The sequence below is a fragment of the Lissotriton vulgaris genome, chromosome 1_1 (genome assembly GCF_964263255.1).
Source record: "Lissotriton vulgaris chromosome 1_1, aLisVul1.2, whole genome shotgun sequence".
Taxonomy (NCBI): domain Eukaryota; kingdom Metazoa; phylum Chordata; class Amphibia; order Caudata; family Salamandridae; genus Lissotriton; species Lissotriton vulgaris.
This window is the reverse complement of record NC_141685.1, coordinates 1,558,571,710-1,558,587,387: the sequence shown is the minus strand read 5'-3', so window position 1 is coordinate 1,558,587,387 and position 15,678 is coordinate 1,558,571,710. Positions and strand designations below refer to the sequence as shown.

The following is a 15,678-nucleotide window of genomic DNA, read 5'->3' as shown; positions in this document are numbered from 1 at the left end:
CCGGGTGGCGGAGATTAGGGTCTAAGAGCAGAAGACAACACTGGAAACAATCAAATGCTGACCCTTTGAACGCGTTTGCAATTGCAAATAATAATAAGAGTGTATCCTTTTTACACTGGTCCACGCAAAGCAAATACTGCTGCAATGGCAGTTATTTCAACCAACCGAAATAATTGGCAGACTATGCTCATTTGTTCAAGTAATGCAAACGGCGTCCACATTTTTCGGATTTAGCGACACGAATTATCCTTACATCACTATGGCTTATGCCATGAAACATTTTAAAAAAGAGTCAAATCATGTTGTGGGAAAGTTGTCCATTGCATTTTATTTTATTTAAAATCTACTTCAGCATGTTGAAAGGCGGGGTTATCACTTCCACCGAGTTGCTTCTGATCCGGATATGGGGACATATGTAAATCTCCAACTGCATATTTCTGAAACAAAATGTAACATATGTTTCAATAAGCAAATGAACAAAAACTATAGATGAAAATGCAAATAGATATTATAAAACCCAATGAAGGAAAACGATAAATTAATATATGTAAGTGTTTCTGTTTGGTTGTGTTTTCTCGGATACCAGGGTGCATGTGGTTCCTAGGTGTCTCCTGTACTGCTCGTCTGTACCGTTTACTGTCCATGTACTCATGGCCTCTAGGAAGATGATGGTGGGACAGCTGGTAGCAATGCATAGCACATAAAGCAAGAAAACAGCAACAACCTTCTGTGACGCAGACCTGGGGCATTGCATAGGATCCGTAAACATGAAAGAAGCTGAGCTGATAGATCATGGTCTGTCTTAAGAAACCCTCTATAACAACACGTTTGTATGTGCAGTTTAACCTGAATGTGAAAATACGAACGAGAGCCACCTCTTAACACCTTGAAACAGACCCACCACAAGTCAGTGGCATAGCGCAAAATGATGGGACCTCCCTGCAGAATGCGATAAGGGGAGTCACCCAGACTGCTCAGATATTCATTGGATTTGGGCTCAAAAGAGCCCCCTGAAGCATTGGGGCATCCCATGCTGCGGGGGCCTGCATTTCGCCCCTGACATAGACACCTGGGGCCATATTACAGAATATGGTGCACGCTCTTTGTTTGCAAGGCACACATTTCAAAACGTGGACCCTGAGCAAACAAGGAGAATGCGCCGCATCATATTGAAAGAGCTGCCCCCAAGGCAGCAGATAAGTCGTACTGCCCTGGGGGCAGTCTATTCAAGTGAAATACAGAGCGACTTTGAAGTGAAATACAGAGCGACTATGAAGCAGCCGCTCTGTGTTTCACAGTGCAGGCGGCAACCCGCCTGCACTTTTAAGGTGTATTAGAGATCCCCTTGCAGGCAGGTGTAGTGAGTGACTACACCCGCTTGCAAGGGGATGTCTGTGGGGCCCCTCCAGACAGTTTCTATCAGGGAGCTTACTGGCAGTGCGCCAATTCCCGGTGGTGCACTGTTAGTGTGGCACCTGACAGCTTCTTTACCTCTGCGTCTATAAAACGGCGAAGGCGCAGAGGCAAAGGGATTCCCTCATTTGCATGGGCCTACACCCCCACGCAAATGAGGGAACACCCTATGGTGCTAGTGCTGGCGCAATATATCTACAGCCCTTTCTGTAATACCAAAGTGCCCCTGGGGCACACAAAGCGGGCACACACTCCCCTGGGGCACTTTCCAAAATAAGGCTCCTGAAGTAACTTTTGCTGGGCTCTGCTATGCAAATTAAATTAACAGTGTTGCTTATCTGTATTTTTTCTGCTTAGGGAAGCAGAGAGGATTTATTGAGAATTTATGTTTTCTATTCAATGTCATTGCATACATTCTGCCAGGCATGCAATGGCATGGTTTAAAGGCAGAAAGGGCCCCTTGCAAAAGCAAAGAATCCTGGGGCCCCAGCCAAATCACGGGGATTGCAGGGGCCTCCGTTATGCCTCTGAAAAGGTGGGTCACAGCTTGTTTCAGAAGACCAAGTGCCCTAAGGTGTGTATCCCTCTAGGATGGATATTGGCCCCAGGGACAAATTTCAAGGCCCCATGCACAGCAGCTTTGTTTGATAGCTCCATGGAAGAGAAATGCCAGCGGAAGGAGATTAGGTAGAGGCAGGCAAATGGAATGCAAATACCGAGGCAGAGAAGTAAGTAATGCACAATAGGAAAAAATAATATGAAGTTCTTTTAAAAGAGCACATAAATATCTATTACGTCAGATCATTAAAATAAATGTTACTGAAAAGAAGTCCATGTGCACAGACGGAAAGTAGTGCCATAAAATGCTTCAACCCCCATTTTTCCATTCCTTCAGCAAGGAAGTGTTGGTAGCCATCTTGGGACGTGGCTTCAGCCGAGTCCCCCCAAAAATGTATAACAAAAAGAAAAGGACGCAGTGTAGGAATACCCTGACTCCCTAGCCCTGGGGTCCATGAGGGCCCCCACCTGGGCAAAAAAGCATTTCTTTAATATTTTGCCACAATCCACGTAAAAAAACAAGCTCTGTCTCCTGCACTTGTTTAGACCATAGTCCCCAGGTGGGCCAGGTCCTGGGGGCATGAGATCTGCAGCTCTGGGACGGGGAAATGGATGAATTTTAACACAGACCACACCTACATGTCTCAACACATAGTTAATACTTTCTGCTCCCCCAGCCCCTTACTACTCATCCATGGCATGACTGTGACATCTCCCGTCATCTTGTAATTCACGCACCCGCACAATCCATCAGCTCAAGTGCAGTGTAAATTCTGCAAGTCAATCTGAACTCAGATCAGTTAACCCTTTCTTGGGCTCTGAGCCCCAGAGAAGACAAGGTAAAGGGGGCTTCTAGTAGCAGAAACATGGGAGAAAGTTCTCAGGGTTGTACTAGAGCAATCTACTTGTAACAAGGTTTGCACACAAACTCCACTGTTTTACGTCATATTGAGCCATCCACCCACGACCATGAACAGACAAGATTGGGGAGTCAAATCTCATGCATGGCCCAGAGAATTTGATGCACATTGGAGTATTAGTGCTAAGTTTCTTGCAGCTGTAGTAATCAACCCAGGAGGACCCGCTGCTCTGAACTCTACGTGCCTCCGACATAAGATATCACCAAACCTCTACCCAAATCTCACTAGTCCACCCTGTTCCCACCAACATGCTGCTAACTGCTAGTTGACAGCAGTGCCAGAAGTCAGACCATGTAAAGCTTTGAGCCTCCCGTCTCAACACAACCAAATATGGTGCTTATTACAACTATATTGTAAGCTAGTACCCAGAAGCTCCTGGGAGATTTCACACCGGTGCTCTATCAACGTCATGAATACATGTATAGGCAGACAGAAATAAGGCATGTGATACAGGTAACATGTGTGAGTGACCTGAGTTCTGAGGTTTGACTCAAGGTTAGTCCTTCCAAAGTGGATAAAAGGAGTAGAAGGGAGCTAGGTAACTAAGGCACTTGCTAGAAAGCGGTCCCACAAGACCTAGCTGGTGATAGGCGGTACGTAAACAGTCAGAAGTACTGACTAATTGAGCGTGTGTGTTTTCAGGGCACAGCCAATAACTGCCAGAGCAGCACTTTGAGGTGCTATCTGTGATTAGCCCGGGGCTGTTTCCGGGGCAAGGCACAAACATACAAAATAAATATGCCAACTTTAGGAAGCAGGCTGCGTCCATCATGAACAGGACAATGTATCACTGCAGCTCTAGGGTTATGAATCATTGCCTCTCCCTGTGATACCCCTGCCAGCAGCATCATTACTGCCAGGCCGACAAACAGCACTTTCAGTGCTGTGGGGCTGCACTGTAATTGGAAGAGATAGAGCTCAGAACAGGGGCACAGATGTCAAACACATTATGGCCCCAAAATTCACCGGGGCAGCAGCAGTCTGCCAGGGTTGGAGCTAAGACTGTGCCAGGAGAAAAGCCTGTGCCAGGAGAAAAGCCTTACCGACCGCCTCTGATCTGATGAAAGTGAAGATTAGGGGCAGAGGGAACTTAAGAACAATGGGTTTATGCCTCTCCTCATCAGCCTTCAGAGCGTCTCTTTTGTGGTAAAGCTCTCCCTTATGCATAGGCTGCTGGCTGATGATTGAGCGCCACTGCAGAAATGAGCAGGCCTTCAAGGAGCCACCATTGATTCAGACATGTTTTAAGGCATGGGAACAGTGGGGAATCACCCAGGGCTCCCACTTTCTAAGGGTTCCCTTGGAAAAGTGAACATTCTGTCTTTTTGACTATCAGTGTATGATATCATCTTTCTAAACCTCTCAAACCTCTGTAACTCCATGTCAGACTCTACCTTTCAACTCTGTATCTATAGCGCATGTCATCTTAAGGTTTGGGGGGGTCCCAGGCAACACATAATACAATGTTTTGTGTGGTCCTGGTAAATTTAACACATAATTTAGTAATGTTTGGCTTCATGAGGGATTGCGTTAAGAAATGGGTAATCAAATAAAAATGTGTCACTTACAGGACCCCCCGAAATGTGTTTTGCCCGGGCCCTCAAATCCTTAAGACAACACTGCATAGTGTGGAGTGGTGTGGCTCACTGGTTAGAGGCGGCAGACCCGGAAGCAGAGAACGGCCCGAGACCAGGGTTCAATTCCCGACGCGGCAGGGTCGTGGACCAGGGTCAACGGACTCGATAATTCTCGCCTCGGTGCCTACTCTAACCAGGGATCACACTCGGCAACTCTGGGCATTAAGCTTGCCTCATCTCTACAACGGCCCCCCACAGATGCCGGGGATGCCTGGCTTCACCTTGGAGATACCCAGAAGGGACCATCTCACAGGGAAAGCCAGGACGGGTTCCCCAGCGGTCTTCAGCGCCAGGACGCTTACGGGCAGCAGTGCGCTTTACAAATCCAGTACATTTACATTTACACATTTGATTAGGAACCAGCAGCTCACACCACCCCCTAAATCCTCCTCCACCCCTAGACTACATGCCCTTCAATTGCTCTCCATAACCAGATGGGTTTACTCCATTGCATGTATGGAGACAGTCTAGAAAACATTCTACAGTGACAGAGCTATGGACGTAGCCCCCTCAATGCAATGAAAACCAGCAAAGTCCTCTGGCCTAACCAGCCAAGCACCAAACACACCACCAAGGTCTGTGCGGGTACAGGCCCATCTTACCTTCACATTCACCAAGAGTAACCATTTCTAAACTAGACATTATCAAACCTCTAGTAATCATTAGAGCCCAGAAAAAGCAGGGTCTAAAACAGGACTCAATGCCTCCTTCAGGTCTTTACCCTGAGGCCTCTTTATTATTGTCTGACGTCCCCCATTCATTGGTTGAGGCTGAGGGCATCCCTCCCAAGGTAGGCTAGTGTGCAGTCCATATATGACTATATGCACATGTTTTGGTCATAACTCTCTGCAGCTGGGTAGATGTTTTTGGCAAAATGTGAGACTCTTCTTGGAAAAAAATGAGGTTTGATTCTGGCCCTGGTGCTGCTTTCACAAAGAATGTAATCTTGAAGGGAAGAACTTACAAATATAAACATAGCAGGTGCCCCAGTTGAACCTCGTTTCATACATTATAAAATATATACAGTGCAATTATTTACAAATCATTTACAACAGGCAAATCAGAGCATACGTGGGAATATTAAAAAGTAATTCATTTAGTAAAACACCAGGGTCTTGCATCTTAGTTTACACATTTATACAGGGGTCATTAATCTAATGAATATGTTTTTTAATTCTAGTTGCCGCCACCAAGAAGTTAGCCATACAAAAAGTAATGCGTGGGTTGGTCAATAATTGTAAGTAGAGCAGGGCTGGTCTCACTTGAGTGAAACCAGCCTCCTTCAATACCGGTACCAGGTATTTTTTTCTTGGCTCTAAATAAAAACCACAAAACATAACAAAGTGCATGGTGTCTTGAGTGGAAAAATTATCACAACTACAGGGTGGGGCTAGTTCAGGTTTTTCCCATGTTTTAAAATTCCCCAAATAAAAATGTAACACATTAAACCTGAACTTAATTAGAAGGAACCTTTGGAATTGAATAGTGACGAAACCAAGGTAAGGTGCTAGTGCAAATGAGTTAACAAGTAAATAGTGTCTCCTCACCGCTGGCTTCGCTAGTTCCCTTTCCTCACGACGTGCTCTTGCCCTCCCCATGAATTGCTTTTTAACAATGTCGATGTCCTGGATCTTAATGTCTGTGGGAGAGGTAAAGAGCTCTGGTCGTCCTATATCTGCGAATGCCTTCATCAGATAGGCCAGCCATGGAATCCTTTTAAAATGATCTAGGGCCAAAACATCAGCCATGATCTTATGAGTATGTGGAATCAACGATGCAGGGAGCGCAAGGTAAGTGGTTTTATTCATTTTTTTATTTTCCCTATCCCGTCAACTGCCCTCACCTGCCCCAACCCACCGCTCCACCGCACTTACCTGTCCCGCCGCACCTGCTTGTTGGTCTTGGCCTCTGGGGTGTACCAGCTGACTTGTATTGTGGTTTTGTAGTTTTTAGTAGATTTCAGGGGGGGTTGGGGGGGGGTGGGGTGGTGAAACTGTTGACGCAGTTAGTGATCCAGGTAGAGAAGTTCTGGATGGCCTGGTCGAGCTCTGCTAAGTCCTAGTTAGTTAGGTGGTGGTGAGGGCCTGATTCCCCTGAGATCTGGAAACTGTAGTGGGAGGAGGTGTGACGCTTAGTGATGATGTGCTGAGCGTCAAAGATGGTGAGGTGTTCGATGGTGTGGTCCATCCAGGGGAGTTCCTTGGCCTAGTTGAATTTATTCTGTTGCTGGAAGTGAAAATGAGGTCAAGTGTGTGTCTAGCCTTGTGCGCGGGATAAGTGATCAGTTGAGTGAGGTCTTTGTTGTTTAGGTTCTCTAGGAGGGCGATGGAGTTGGCTTTGTTGGGGTCATCAATGTGGAAATGGAGGTTGCAGAGTAGGACGTAGTGGTGGGAGTCGATGACTAGGGGTATAATGAGGTTGTAGATGGTGTCGCAGAAAGTTGGTCGGAGTCCCGGGGGTCTGTAGGAGAAGGTGCCCCCTATCGTGGTCTTCACGTCTGTCTGTAGCTGGAAGTCTTGTTTGTTGGTGCGGTCTCGGTGTACCAGTTTGTAGCCATCGAGAATGGCAGTGGTGATGCCAGGGTTCAACGAGGGTCGGAGCCACGTTTTGTTGATGAAGGCAACGTCTGTGGAAAGGGTAGTGATGGTGTCCCAGATTTCTATGGAGTGTTTGCAAAGGGAGTGGGTGTTGAGCAGGATACATTAGAGCTTTTCCGGGTCATTTATGGTCATCTTGGTGGGGAAAGCGCAGGCTCCTTTGTTGGTTGTGGTGCAGGAGAAATGGCAATGTCGGTAATGAAGGGTCCTTAGGTCGAATGAGAAGCGGAGGAGACCCATCTGACATTTTGGTATCCAGGGTCAAGGCCCAGGAGTTCCTTGGCAGTGTATTGGAGGGTGGCAGGAGGGGCTGGGGTCCTGCTGCTGGGTGTGGTACTGGTGCAAACAGGCTTCCCTTTGGCACACCGGTGCATGGCCGCAAGGCAGCCTGCATTTGTGGTCCTGGGAGGTGGGAGAGGCTAGCAGGGAGGTGGAAGGGTGGGGAACCAGTACAGTGGAAGCAGAAACAATGCGGGAAGGGGCAAGACTGCAAGCAAGTTACCCAGCGCAACTAGGGCAAAAACAGGGCACAAGAGAAATAAAAAGAAATAAAGCTAAAAGCTAACAAAATAAAATAGAGGTACAAATGGAAGAGGAGAGGTCAGGGGACATCGGAGGTCGTCAAGCAGGTGGCAGCCACACATGACCAAACCGGCATCTTCTGGTTTCTGGTGGCAAAGTGAGTGGCTGGAGAGTGGCACACTGGACCAGGAGGTCTAGGGCTGCTCATTTGGGTCACTCAGCGCTCTGCAATTATAGTCCTGGGAGAGGCTAGCAGGGAGGTGGGAGTACGGGGAACGGTACGGCAAGAGCCGGAAAAAGGCAGGAGGGTGCTATGACTGCAAGTGAGTGCAAATAGAGCAAAAAGAGGGCACAAGAGAAATAAAGAGAAATAAAACTATAAGCTAACAAAATAAAATATGGGCACAAATGGAAGAGGAGAGGTCAGGGGATGTTGGAGTACTTCAAGCAGGTGGCGGTCACCCGGAACCAAACCGGCGTCTTCTGGTGGCGAAGTGCAGACTGATGAGGCTGACTAGGCTGGTGGCAGGAGTGGCTGGAGAGCAGTGCACTGGACCAGGTTGTCTATGGCTGCTGCCTGTTATATCTCTAAAATTGATGTTGAAGTCAAGATCATAGGTAGGATCATACTGACGAGATTAACTCAGTGGGCTGAGGAACACAACATACTGTCTGATATCCAATATGGGTTTTGCCTGGGGAGGGGCACTGTGGAGCAGAATCTTAACCTCCATCTTGCAATCAATAAATATATTTGAGCTAAAAGGGCTTCCTACCATCTTGCCTTCATGAACCCCAACTCCGCCTTTGAGAAGGTTAACAGGGACAAAGCTCTGGATGGAGTTGGAGTCCATGGAGGTGGTACAGAGTTTGGTGGATTTTCTCAGGGAACTACATTGTGGGTTGATGGTTTCAGTCACCTACGGTAGTAATGGGAAATACACGAAACACTTTGCACTTAGAACGGGGGTCTGGCATGGCTGTTAGTTTGGCCCCCTTTCATTTTATTATGTATATTAATTGTCTAGAGAGAGTATTTCTGTACATGGCTTAGATGTCCCACGAGTCATGGGAAGACCACTCCCAGCTCTTTTATATGCAGACAATGCTGTTTTAATTGGCAGCACTGCCAGAAGGCTGCAGGGGTTTTAGACCTTTTTGTTGATTTTATAGGCAGCCTGGATTTACTTACCAGTTTAAAAAATCGCATGTGATAGTACTGGGGGCAAAAAACCTGAAAAGTGCCACTTTTTCTGAGCCGGGACAGATTTTAAGTTAGGCGGATAATTTTGCCTATCTAGGAATTTTAATAGATTCTGGTCTTAACTGGCATCACCTAATAAAAAAGAACATTGGAAGTTTAAAGAGGGCATGTGCAGGAGTAAATGATTTCTCCTCTCATTTTGGCCAAAAGCCATTGAAAATTATTCTGGAAATCTACAAAGCTAAGCGTATCCCAATCTCCATTAGTGGCTGTGAGATTTGGGGGTTACACAAAATTAGGCCCAACAATGGTGGTGGAGAATACATTTGTTAAGCCACTCCTAAGGGTGGATCAAAGAATGAAGAGCTAAGGATGTGCTATGCCACTGGTCTTATTTGGTTGCGACCCCTCTTGTTGTGGTGTCCTCTCTGGTTGAAGGCAGAATTAAGTTTCAATCGGTTAGTTATTACAGATTGTATGAAGTTGGACAACATGCACAATATTCCTTGGCTTGTTTATATCAAGGAAAATGTTAGGGCCCTTTGGGAGACCAGAGTTATTTTCCAACCCACTGAGCATCGTTAAATGAGTCATTGTTTGGTTGAGGCAGACCTTTATTCTAAGGGTGGCCGCCGAGAGGGAAGCCACAGCCCTGACCAAGCCATCATACAGGAAATTCGTCATGGTAAGAACAGTACCTGGGGTAGAGTCCAAGCTTCTTTATGAAATGCCAAATTATCAGTGTAGTTTAGTGACTTACTTCAGGTTGGGTTTTGTTTGTTCAGCTGCTCTATCCTGAGAGAACATGATATAAGCACTCTGTATTGTCCCTATGCTCCTGTGATCAGCTTTCAACTTGCAATATTTGCACGTTGTATTCATTTGGCCTTTTTATAAAACTCTTCGATTCAAGTTCATAAAATCTCTAATTTTAACTGGTTATTTTTAACAGGTTCGACCTGTCCTTTTATATTTGCAACTTTTAGCAAAACCGAATTTTTGTCTGTCTTATGTGTCATGGGGGCAGATGTATGACCATTTTTTACGGTCGCAAACTGGAATTCGGCCTGTTTACGACCGAAAAATTGGTCTGCCCCATGCACAAACCATATTTTATGATTCACTAACCTGTTACCGACTTGCAAAATATAGTTTGCGACTCGCTATTTGGAAAAGGCGTGGCAAATGCGTTCCTTCTTAATATCGAGTCCTAATACAATGTATGATTGTTTTGCGACTGCATTTGCGGTCGCAAAACTCTCGCAGTTTACAACCTACTTCAAGTAGGTGGTAAACCACTCACAAACGGAAAGGTATCCCCATGGGGTGCCTTCCCCTTTGTCAGTGTTTGTGAAAATATTTTTTAAGAGCAGGCAGTGGTCCCAAGGACATATCAAATGATTATCAGTGATGTTACCGACCCTGTCATGAGTGATGTATGTGAGGCCATAATCAGGGGCGTGGCGTAAGGTATAGTTAGCTCAGGTAACTATAAATGCTGAATTTCACTGGTTTTGTGCAAGTTAAATCTGAGTCTAACTATAAAGTCCCATGAATCTTTGTCTTTTTTTGGTGAATTTCTAAGTTTTCTTTTAACTTCTATTTACTAACTATAACGACCCTGTAACCTTTGGGTTTTTTAAAAGTGAATTTCTAAGGTTTTTCAAATTCTATTTCCTAACTATAACATTCCTCTTACCTTTGTTTTTTTTTTCAAGTGAATTTCTAAGGTGTTTTAAATTATATATGCATTTGCAGAGGGGTGGAGAAAGGGGACAGGGCCTCTGACCAGCTGTCAGGAATCCTGCCGTGTCGAAGTTACTGGAGGTAACAGGAGGGCTTGTTGGCCCTTAAGGACCCTCAGCGTCTTAAAGGAAATCCATCCTCCAACCAGCAGTGTGCCTGGAGGCACATTTTTGGAGTGTTGGAGAAAGGGGGCATGTCCTCCAAAGACCTCTCAGCAATCACGCAGAGTGGGATTTACGGAAGGTGTCAGGTGGACTTGTTGGCCCCCAAAGACACTCGAAAGGCAAGGGGACTTCACCCTCCAACCGGCATTGCACCAGGGGGTGCATTTGCAGAGTGGTGGAGAAAGGGTGTGTGGTCTCTGAAGCCCTCTCAGCAGTCGCGCTCTGTGAGGTTACTTACAGGTAACAGGAGGGCTAGATGACCCCCAAGGACCCTTTGGAGCCAAGGGGATTTCATCCCCCTACCAGCAGTGTGCCAGGAGGCACATCTGCAGAGTGGTGCACCCCCTGCAGCCAAGGGGACTTCATCCCTCAACCAGTTGTGCTCCAAGAGATGCATTTGCAGAGTGGGGCAGAAAGTGGATGGGGCTCCGGCGACTTGCTGGTCTGTTTTTTTTATAATGGGATGGTGGCTTTTTAAAAAAGTAAATTAGGGAGGGGGGTGAGTACCCTACCTCCTGGGCCAATTTCGACCCTGGGGACCACATGCTCAGGCCTGGTCATTTAAAGTGGGTGCCTCCAGGGCATCCACTCACCGCTGGGACGATGGGGGAAGCCTCAAGGCCCCCCCCATGGTCCCTGCCAGCTCCTCATCTTCTGCAAAAGCCGGCATTGCTTTGACACAGAGGGAGCTGCTAACATACAGCTCCCTCTCTGCCAAAACAATTGTGCTCACTTTCAGTAAGCAAGAGCATTTTCAATGCTTTTGTTTGCTGAAAGTGAGTGCAGTTTGCTATGGCTTGGCATGAGCGGTGAAGCTCCCGCCAAGCCATATTAAATAGCCTGGGACATAGCAGGAGCTGGCCCTGGTGGGATGGCGGTACCCAGGACCATGTATGGCTCCAGGAGAGGAGGGGGTACCCGGCCCCCTTCTTCCTTGATTAATGGCCTGCCCCTGGAGGTGGCAGTCCCTGGGGCTGAGAATGGCCTGGGAGGGAGGCCATGCATCCCTCCTCCCATTTCATAAAAAGATGTTTGGCCCAGGGATGTAGTGGTCCCCGTGGCCCGGAGGTCCGTGAAGCCCCCCATGTCAAAATGAAAAAGCCCAGAGGAGATGGTGGCCCCTGGGGCAGGGGGTTAGCGAGGCCCCCTATTACATTAGCCCAGGGGAGGTGGCAGTCCCTGAGGCTGCGGGGGAGGCCATACAGGCCTCCCCTGCACTAATTGTAACCAATTGCCCTGGGAAGGTGGTGGTCCCCTGGGCTGCAGGGGGGGCTCTGCGGGCCCCCCACATGACTTTACTTATGTTTCTCCTGGGGAGGTGGTAGTCCCCGGGGTGCAGGCGGCACCTCATGGGCACCCCCTACATTAATTGAAACTAGCAGCCCGTCCCGACGTTGTCCGGGTATGAATTGCTGCCGGCCAGTAGTATATTGTTTTGTAGGATTTCATTTTGATAGCATTTCTTATCTGTGACATGCCTGTGAAACGCTCCGATTCACAGGGCACTGCTGATGCACCTAAGCGTGCGCGTTCAGTAGTGTGTGAACTCGAGTTTCCCTACTTTATTTTTCCTTGCAATATTATATAGCGCAAACTCGACAACATGGCATGAGCACAATTTACATTACAGAAGAACACATTTATTTGTGGTAGGCACGTGGAGACAAAGCGATTTGCCTGGAATCACAGGATGTTGAGCTGATGCCGAGATTCGAACGTAGCTCCCCAGCTCTAAAGTTCGCAATTCTAGAACTTCTGGCGGAAGGTGTGTCTAAAAGTGTATGTCATGCTGGCCATCAATGAGAGAGACCTGTGCATTTTTCAAATCGGTGGAGAAAAAATATGAGTATGTTGCTGGAGATGTGGGCCGCCGTGCAACCAATGTACTTACCGGGGGAGGGTAAACACCCATTATTCCGCAACTTTCTTTCCGCATACCATCACTCCGCATACTTTCATTACGAAAGTACCATGACTCCGCAATGCCATTATAACGCATGGCATTACATTTTATATGCTTTTACCACGCATACATTTACAACGAAATTCATTGTAAATGCATGAACCGTAAAAGCATGTTTTTTTAAAATGTTTGGATAAGGTAAGTATGGGTATAGGGGTATATGTTTTCGGGTACTGAGGTATATGTTTTGGGGTGTTTGGGTATTTTAAGGGTTCAGATATAGTTTTGGGTTATGGGGTACAGGGGTAGTTTTAGGGTTTAGGGATAGGTATGGGTTTTGGGGTGCAGGGGTATTTTTAGGGTTCAGGGCTAGGTTTGGTTTTTGGGGTATAGGGGTATTTTTAGGGTTCAGGGGTAGGTTTGGGTTTTGGGGTACAGAGGTATTTTAAGGGTTCAGGGCTAGGTTTGGGTTTTGGGGTACAGGGGTATTTTTAGGGTTCAGGGTTAGGTTTGGGTTTTGGGGTACAGGGGTATTTTAAGGGTTCAGGGCTAGGATTTGGGGTACAGGGGTATTTTAGGGTTCAGGGATAGGTTTGGGTTTTGGGGTACAGGGGTATTTTTAGGGTTCAGGGGTAGGTTTGGGTTTTGAGGTACAGGGGTATTTATAGGGTTCAGGGCTAGGTTTGGGTTTTGGGGTACAGGGGTATTTTTATGGTATAGGGATAGGTTTGGGTTTTGTGGTACAGGGTATATTTATAGGGTTAAGATGGGTTAGTGTTTAAGGGTGCTGGGGTATTTTAAGGAGTAAGGGTGGGTTATGATTATGGGGTGCAGGGGTATTTAAAGGGAGCAGGGTGGACACCTGGAGCTGGAATGTACAGAACCTGGGAAGAAAAAACAATGAAATATTGGGCACACCGCTCGCTTTTTTTCCCATAATCCCGTGCCCCGCACACCACGCCCCCAGCACACGCCCACAGCACACGATATGAGACATGGCATGAAGGGCGGAACGTACCACACGCCCCCAGCGTTTGTCACGCCCCCAGCACACGCCCACAGCACAACGCAGACACTCCCACAAGGGACTACTTTGCTGGCACGGTTCTTTTACCTTTTAAAAGTATATGGTGGGCGTCTGCATAGCCTATGTCCTTCTGCTGCAACTGCCCTTTCCAACGCTGTATTGGGTGTTGTGATTGGTGATCTGGTTCCTGAGATTACCCGCCTCAAAGGTTTGGGCTCTCTCTTTATTATATTAGTATAGATAGGCTATCTGGTTTTAGGCTTAAACCTATAATAACTGATAAAACCCCACCAAAAGGAAAATAGCCATCGCCAGTGTAAACACACTGAAAATACACCTTCACAACCACAAACTAAGTGCCATTCAAATAGAGAAAAAGCTGAGTGAAAGAGTCATTTTTATTTCTTCCTGAAAGGGCCAATACAATGTAATTTTGTTATACAAGGCAGCAGCAAGAAAGACTGGGCTAACATTCTGCTTGTGTTTTGTTGTTCAGGGATGTCACTAAATTATTGTTTTTTCTTCATTCTGCTTTTCTTAGTTGTGTGGTGCTTGGTCTAAAGATGCAGTGTTTAGAAGCATGTTTAGGTCTTATTTAGTTATTTTATAAACTGTAGAGATTCAGGAAATATCAAAATCATATTTGATATTTTGACTATATTTGATTTCACTGATCAGTAAAATTGGTTGGTTTCTTAAGAATCTTTCCCAATATGCACCATCACATTTACCCAGGAACAGCCCCCTTTTCTAGCAAGTCAGTATTGATTGTAGGTAAATTGCCAAACATCCCATGCTTTAAACATTCAATGCAATGTGTAGTGGCAGGTATTTGTGAAAAGATAGTGGTGAAAACATGACACCAGATGTTTGGTAAACATGGAATGCAGTGTCACTTGGAATGCTGCAGCAAAACGTTCTTACAAAGTTCAATAAAGATTGATGTGAAATTTCTTGTGTTTGCACTAATTCAGCTACTTTTATGAAAAAGTTATACGATGACCAGTCAAAATCGATACCTGAGCTGAAGTGCTTCCATGTAAAAGATCCTTGTCACTATGCTGAAAGCGTCTTTACAATCTTCAGAGTTACTGAAGAATGCTATTGACTTTGTAGTCCATTCTGGTGCACTGTTTCCTAATGCCCAGGAACTAAAATGCAAATATTTCTCATTTTGTGCTTTGTGTGGCATCAAAGAGAGAATCATCCTAACTGTGTCATTTAGTCAGTGGTTCTCAGTCTTAGAGGCTGTGAATGCTATATTATCCATTTAGTGACTGTTTACAGATTTTCTGCTTAGTGATAATGCCAAAGGCAAGAAATGTGATGATCTTTAGTCACATATTGATAGTAATGTGAAAAAGTGCAGTTTACTGCATGTTTAGGTTTTTAAAAGAACACATGACTTCTGTAGTGGCATAATCAAAATACTAGAGTCTGAAAACACCTCTGTCTACCAAGTGTTTAGCATAATAGGTGTATATGTGAAACATTCCCTCGTGAGTAGGCTGGTAGACACTTTTAGTAACTTTGGCACTGCAACATGCTAGAATTCTTACCATTTGGTTATCAAAGAAATGTTGAGGAGCAATTCAGGAAATTCTATTTTACAGTCAAAGCAAAAAAAAAGACAATTCTTATAATTAGAGTAATTAATTGTGCAATTTGATATTGATATACTTACTTTCTCTTTTTTACAGCATGTGAAGATGTCAAAAGACAAATCTTCCCTACAAAGAAGGAATTTCCGGTCTATATGTTGCTTTGTCCCGCCTAAACATGGAAGAGTACAAAACAGAAAATCAGAAAATATTCCTGGCACTCCCACAAACTTCTTTCAAAGATCATGCTATGCTCGTCTAATACGTGCTTGGTGTATTTGCAGATATTCTGGCATTGACAATATTTTGGATTTCTGAAGTATTTAATTTGCGGTAACCCACAAACCCACTAACGAGGTCTAACAAGGATGAAACCGGTCTGGGAT

The 15,678-nt window shown here is 45.8% G+C and overlaps 1 protein-coding gene across 1 annotated transcript in view; it reads right to left on the bottom strand.

The window, feature by feature from the left end:
• Window positions 1-308: 308 nt before the first annotated feature.
• LOC147750805 (sodium-coupled monocarboxylate transporter 1-like) overlaps window positions 309-15,678 on the bottom strand; it is a 277,140-nt gene continuing 261,770 nt past the window's right edge. The window contains exons 14-15 of the mRNA XM_086918021.1: window positions 15,376-15,464; window positions 309-437 (exon numbers count right to left, since the gene is read on the bottom strand). Of these exons, the coding sequence (XP_086774147.1) occupies window positions 333-437; window positions 15,376-15,464 (194 nt within the window). The 3' untranslated portion in view covers window positions 309-332. The remainder of the gene's footprint in view (window positions 438-15,375; window positions 15,465-15,678) is intronic.